Source organism: Stegastes partitus, unplaced genomic scaffold (genome assembly GCF_000690725.1).
Source record: "Stegastes partitus isolate 25-593 unplaced genomic scaffold, Stegastes_partitus-1.0.2 Scaffold1357, whole genome shotgun sequence".
Lineage (NCBI taxonomy): Eukaryota > Metazoa > Chordata > Actinopteri > Pomacentridae > Stegastes > Stegastes partitus.
This window is the reverse complement of record NW_007579088.1, coordinates 66,223-72,726: the sequence shown is the minus strand read 5'-3', so window position 1 is coordinate 72,726 and position 6,504 is coordinate 66,223. Positions and strand designations below refer to the sequence as shown.

General features: G+C 41.4%; 1 protein-coding gene across 2 annotated transcripts in view; it reads left to right on the top strand.

Moving 5' to 3' along the window:
- LOC103369979 (filamin-C-like) overlaps positions 1 to 6,504 on the top strand; it is a 58,806-nt gene that overhangs the window by 42,547 nt on the left and 9,755 nt on the right. For both annotated transcript variants that reach the window (XM_008298855.1, XM_008298854.1), the window contains exons 30-36: positions 1,171 to 1,360; positions 1,449 to 1,472; positions 2,263 to 2,510; positions 3,515 to 3,592; positions 4,978 to 5,077; positions 6,003 to 6,143; positions 6,376 to 6,504. In XM_008298855.1, the coding sequence (XP_008297077.1) occupies positions 1,171 to 1,360; positions 1,449 to 1,472; positions 2,263 to 2,510; positions 3,515 to 3,592; positions 4,978 to 5,077; positions 6,003 to 6,143; positions 6,376 to 6,504 (910 nt within the window). The remainder of the gene's footprint in view (positions 1 to 1,170; positions 1,361 to 1,448; positions 1,473 to 2,262; positions 2,511 to 3,514; positions 3,593 to 4,977; positions 5,078 to 6,002; positions 6,144 to 6,375) is intronic.

Here is a 6,504-nt window from a genome sequence, read left to right as displayed (position 1 = left end):
TTGTAGAACCATGTTCATGCAGGTGGACTGATGGAACCACAGCTGGACTCAGTTTGGTTGCTTTGGTTTCTAATTTACAAACTAGTCTTTATAAAGGATGAGTTTCTGATGGTTCATCAGAGGAAACACTTTAATGTAAAAGTAATCTGATTACTGTGAGGTGACTCAGGGCTGTGCTCACTGCTGTTGTAAACTGTATGTTTTTTAAAACCACAGAACTTGTTGGTGTGACTCCTGGTTTTCTGAATAAACCAACAGTAGATTCATGGACGGCAGAAACCAGCAGGAACCATCTTAATACTGAGAGTTTTCATGTTCCTGCATTATTTCACGTCTCCTCTGTGGTCCACATGTGAACTGACTCCATCCAGTTTGTCTAATGAGCTAACAGACAGATGTGGTGTTGGGCTCTCAACTAACCGGCTGGTTTCTGTTTGCTTCGTAAACGTCCATCGTTCATCCTCCATCCATCTCCTGCTGCAGTGAGTAGTTAGATCCTGTGTGACCGGGTTGCTCCATAAAAACGGTTCTCCCTCCTGAATCCAATGTTCTGTCATTTAAAACAACTTCAGTATGTTTGAAGACGTAATTCAAAATCATACTTTAATACGGTGAATAGCGTCTGGAAGTATTCATCGTATGAAAGTATAATTTTTTCGGTGGAGAACTTTCCTCAGATTTGTTTGGTTTGTTTTTTAATGGAGCGACCCGGCTGTGAAATGACGACGCCACTGCTCTCCAACCATCGGCGGCCATCCAGGCTTTTTACGGCACTGTAGAGTTAACATATCTGTAAGCTGCTTATAATCCTGAGAGCTGCATTTGTACAATATCAACTCAACGTCCACACAGCAGGGGGCGCTGCTGCACAGAGAGGGCTTCCATAGAACTGGTTAACACCTGGTTTTATAAAGTTTTCCTATTTTATCACCACAGTGAAAAGAATGATAACTCTAACAGCTGTATGGGTTGGTTAGTTAGTTTGGGTTCTTGTGTTTAAGCAGATGTCAGCGTCCAGCAGGGGGCGCTGCTGCACTGGCTGAGGCTTAACTCACAACAAAAACGCAGCTAGTTTTAATGTTGCTGTCGATGGCGGATGGTCGAGTCCAGTGATGATCAGTAGAACGTCCTGTTGGTGAACCGGCGCTAACTTCCTGTTCTGGTCTCCAGGATCCAGAGGGGAAACCGAAGAAGGCGAACATCCGGGACAACCAGGACGGAACGTACACGGTGTCCTACGTACCCGACATGGCCGGGCGCTACACCATCACCATCAAGTACGGCGGAGACGAGATCCCGTACTCGCCTTACCGCATCCACGCCCTGCCCACCGGAGACGCCAGCAAGTGTCTGGTCACAGGTGAGGCTCCGCCCACCGGTCCTCTGTCCACCAATCAGACTCCATCATCTGTTAGCGTGTCACTGACGGTGCTGTTGTTTTCCTACAGTGTCGATCGGAGGACACGGACCGGGTGAGTGTTCGCTGGATCTCAAACTATCCTTTAACGTCTATAAATAATGACCCGAACAGGAAGAAATAAACATGAATGTCAAAGCAAACTGTTATTCCAGTTTCCCGTCATAAATCCTCTGGTTCCACTCCATCCTTCTGAGAACATCTGGACTCCATCAGCCAGATGTTAGTGTTGATTTAAGACGTATCAAACAAAGCAGGTTTATTTGTGCAGCACATTTAAATAGCAAGACAAAGTGCATTGGATTTAATACAAGAAACACAAAAACAAGCTACAAATAAGCTAAAAAAAAAGAATGAATCTGATTAAACATGAACATAAAACCCTGATTAGAAACAGAAAACTCATTTATGCTTGAATGACATCAGAAAGTTTCAGCAAAAGAAGACGTACCAAAGCAAAAACAGACTTTTGTGAGTTAACAACTTCAGTAAAGTCTGTTTGAGTTCTTTTAATGGCGTCATCTCTTCTTCTGTGGTGGTTTAATGTCAACGACTGGAAAATCAGCGCCACCTGCTGTTGATCTGATGACTGTAGCCATGAATTAAAACATTTTGACAGAAGCATAAAGACACAATAAAGACAACAATTCAACTATCATTTGGGTTAATCTGCTTCTCACTAATGCAGCTCAGAGGCTCTTTTCCATCCGTTGTCGCTGAACAGATGGGCGTCACCCCAACACCCAAAACTAAAGTTAGACATGAAGTTTAGTCTCTCTGATGGTTGTTGTCGAGTCCTTTTATGGATGTAAACCAGTTTAGAAACATGGCGTCCGTCTTGTCAGGTTCAGGTATTGGCCCGACCATCCAGATCGGAGAGGAGACCGTCATCACCGTGGACGCTAAGGCTGCTGGGAAAGGTAAAGTCACCTGTAAGGTGTCGACGCCGGACGGAGCCGAGCTGGACGTGGACGTGGTGGAGAACGCCGACGGAACATTTGATATTTACTACACGGCTCCGGAACCGGGGAAATACGTCATCACCATCCGGTTCGGAGGAGAAAACATCCCCAACAGCCCCTTCCATGTGGTGGTGAGTCACCGACCGGGTTGATTAACAAGGTTTGGTTGTGTTAGTTTTGATTGGGTTGGGCTGGAATGGTTTAGGTTTGGTTGGGCATGTTGGGCAGGTTTGGTTTGGTTGGTTTTGATCAGGTAGGATGAGTTTGTTTATCAGGTTTGGGATGAGTACTGTGCTTGGTTTGGGTTAGTTGGTTTCAGGAGGGTTGGGTTGAGCTGGGTTGATTGGTTTGTTTGTGTTGGTTGAGCTAGTTTGGGTAGGTTTGGTTTTGGTTGGGTAGGTTGGCTGGGTCAGCAGGTAAGAGGTAGGTTAGTTGTGTATGTTTGGGTTGGGTTGGTTTCGATCGGTTGGGTAGCTTTGGTCATTTTGGTTCATTTTGATTGATTTTGGAAGATTAGATTGGGTAAATTTGCATTGGTTGGTTTGTTTGAGTTGATTTGGTGATTATTGCTCGGTTTGGTCTGGTTCTTTGGTTTGGTTCGGTTTGGTCTGGTTCGGTTTCGTCTGGTTCTTTGGTTTGGTTCGGTTTAGTTTGGTTCGGCTTGGTCTAGTTTGGTTTGGCTTGGTTTGGTCTGGTTTGGTTTGAAGCTCAGTGGTTCCAGCCTTCGTGTCCAGTTCTGTTGCTCTGGCTCTCTAGCGGTCATTAAACCCTTCGCAGGCGTCTGATGGATGACGGTGAGACTGGGGGGACTCAATGTTTTACATCTCAGGGTTGATCATGTTGGAACCACTGGATCTTCAAACCTATTAATTAATGTGTGACGTCGTTAACTCTGCATGTTGTGTAGCTCTGTGTGTGTTTTATAACCGAACCTCATTAAAACATTAAAACCAGCTGTTAGTGAAACGACAAACCTTCAGATACGTCGGTTTAATCCTCAGTTTACTCCTGAAAACACAAAAGACACCATTTTCTTTAGCATAAAATGTGGATGATTACAGCAGCAGTTTGTTTGTTTGTTTGTTTGTTTGTTTGTTTGTTTGTTGCCTAACTGCTGCACCTTGTTCCCCGTCAGGCCAGTGAAAGCGTCCCAATAATAGAGGAACCGTGTGACCAGCTTCAGTTACAGCAGAACTTCTTCTCCCCTCAATGGGTACCAGAGTTCATCCACCTGCTGCTCATCTGCTGCTTCCTCTTTATACCGGCTCTGATCACACAGAGCGCACTGCAAAAAACATCAGTAAACACAGTAAACAACATCAGTAAACACAGTAAACAACATCAGTAAACACAGTAAACAACATCAGCAAACACCAGGTTCAGAATAACAGCAAGTATGTGTAACATAAGGAGAGTTTTAGTTGATTTAAATACAGTAAAGTTGTGTGATTTATGGTCACAGATTGTAAATGAGTTCGTGTTTATGAAATACAGATGATTGATACGGACATAATGGATGAATAGATTTATAGTCAACAGCTTATTTCTGTGATTTTACCGATAATATTTATAATTAAACAAAACAAAACAACATCAAACTGTTTTTACTGTTCAGTGTTTTCTGCGGTGCGACTCCTCTTCACACAAACCGTCTGTTTTCTGACTCGTCAATAACAACCCAGATTAATTTATGGATTCTTCTCAGCATGAAGCTGCACGTTTAATCTGCACCAAGCTTCTGGGTCGACTGTTGGTCCGGTTCAGGCTCATTTCTACCATCTGATGCAGAACGACTGTCTCTAGAGCTGTTAGACGCATTTCATTCTTTCTTTAATGCTTTAAAATTCATTTTATTATTTAGTTTTTATTTGTTATTTTTCATTTATTTTTATATATTTTTATTGTTTTTTTTGCTTTATTTTTCTCTTTTTCATTAATTTTTTTCCATTATTTATTTTTTGTGTAAATAAAATTTTTATATTTTTTTTTATGTTTTGAAATTCTTTTTTTTTTCTCATTTTTTCCCCAAAATGTTATTTTGTTATTAAATTTTGTTCCTTTATTTTTTTTGCTTTTTAAATTTTGATAGTTTTTTTTTCCATTGTTTTGATTTTTTTTTGTAGAATTAGTGGAACTTAAACATTTTTTTTAGGAGTTTTTTAATTTTATTATTTATTTTGTTTTTCATGTGGTTTTAATATTTAATATTTGTTTTTTTTTTTTTTTAATTAGACATTTTTTAGATATTTAATTCAATTAATTAGGTTTTGTGTGATTCATTTTATCGCTATTTTAACTGTTTTTATTTTTTGTTTTATCCATTATTTCAGTTTATTATTTTATTTAATTACATTTTTTTTTTTTTTTATGTAGTTCATTCATCTTTTCTGTTTTTCTTTCGTTTCCTTTTTTAAATGCATTTATTTGTGTTAATTGTTTGTTTTAGATTAAATATATTTCATTTCCGTCTGTTTCTGGACCAGCTCGGTTCAGACTTTGGTTTAACTGGTTTCCGTCCAGTCTGAGCTGAACTGGTCCCTGGATCAGTTCCCAGAGCTCCCAGTGTCACTAACGCTCCTCCCTCTGGCTCCGGTTCAGGCCACCGACGATCCGATCAGCCCGGTGGACGGGCTGGAGCCGATGCTGCGTCCCTTCAGCCTGGTCATCCCGTTCACGGTGCAGAAAGGAGAGATCACAGGTATGGATGGATGGATGGATGGATGGATGGATGGATGGATGGATGGATAGATGGATGGATAGATAGATAGATAGATAGATAGATAGATAGATAGATAGATAGATAGATAGATAGATAGATAGATAATGAGCTGCTGATCATTCTGACAGCTGAATCTCTTTAAACAGGTGTTTTATGTCCTGTGTTCATCCAGGATGAGCAGTGAAATGAGAAGCGGTTGTTCTCGAGGCTGTGCAACAATATTTATAGATTTTTTTAAACTATAGACTATTAGAAAAGAGTCAGACAGTCATAAATACTGAGGAGGTGGAGATGTTGATGCTGAAGCTACAGAGCAGCTCATCTACATGGAGCTCATCTGTAGACGCTGACAGCAAACCACCGACGTCTTCATGTTTCTGTCAACGTCTTCTGACTTCTTTCTCTTTCTGTGGCTTTAATGAAGCTTATACATAAACTATCAGCACCTCTTATAACGATGTGACTTTAGAAAATGAGGCAGTTAAAAGACTTTCAGACGCCTGAAGAGCTGAACTCCTCCAGAGTTTATGCAAGAAACAAAGAAAAGAAAATAAATAAACGCTTTTCTACTGCGTCGCTTGTTCAAGGATTCATCAGCTGGTGTGTTTAAAGAAGATTGAAGAAAAATTATCAGATTTATTTATTTAAAAACGATCCGGTGGCAGATCTTTTGGCCCTTCAGGTTTCTCTAAGGGACCCATCACTGGCCCTGAACCTCAGCTTTAGAACCACTGATAGTTAATTCATTCACTGATGGTTTGAGTCTAAATGTGCAAAATATCACGAAATGGAAAGTTTCTGTTGATGTCAGAACAGAAAATACAGCAAGAGTTGTGATAAATTAACTGTTGTTTGTGTTTCCTTGTTTGTTTTTGTTGTTTGTGTTTCCTTGTTTGTCCTCCAGGTGAGGTGCGGATGCCGTCCGGTCGAACAGCTCAGCCTCACATCACCGACAACAAGGACGGAACCGTCACAGTGAAGTACTCCCCGACTGAACGAGGTCTGCACGAGATGGACATCAAATACGACGGAAACCACATCCCAGGTAAACAAACATACACAGGTAAACAAACACATCCCAGGTAAACAAACACAATGTTTGTACTTCCTGTTTTCTACTGTTGAGCTTCGGTTTGTGTTTTCGGAGGCGAACAGTCGAGTGTCGTCAGCAAACAGTCGGATTTCAGGATGAATCGAACCCTAAAATCGTCCCGTTCATGTGAAACGTTTGTCCCTTCATGAAGTCATTAAGCCTGAGGTTGTCTCGTTGGTTGCAGGGAGTCCACTGCAGTTCTACGTCGACGCCATCAACAGCGGCCACGTGACGGCATACGGACCCGGTCTGACCCACGGAACCGTGAACCGACCGGCCACGTTCACCATCGTCACTAAAGACGCCGGAGAAG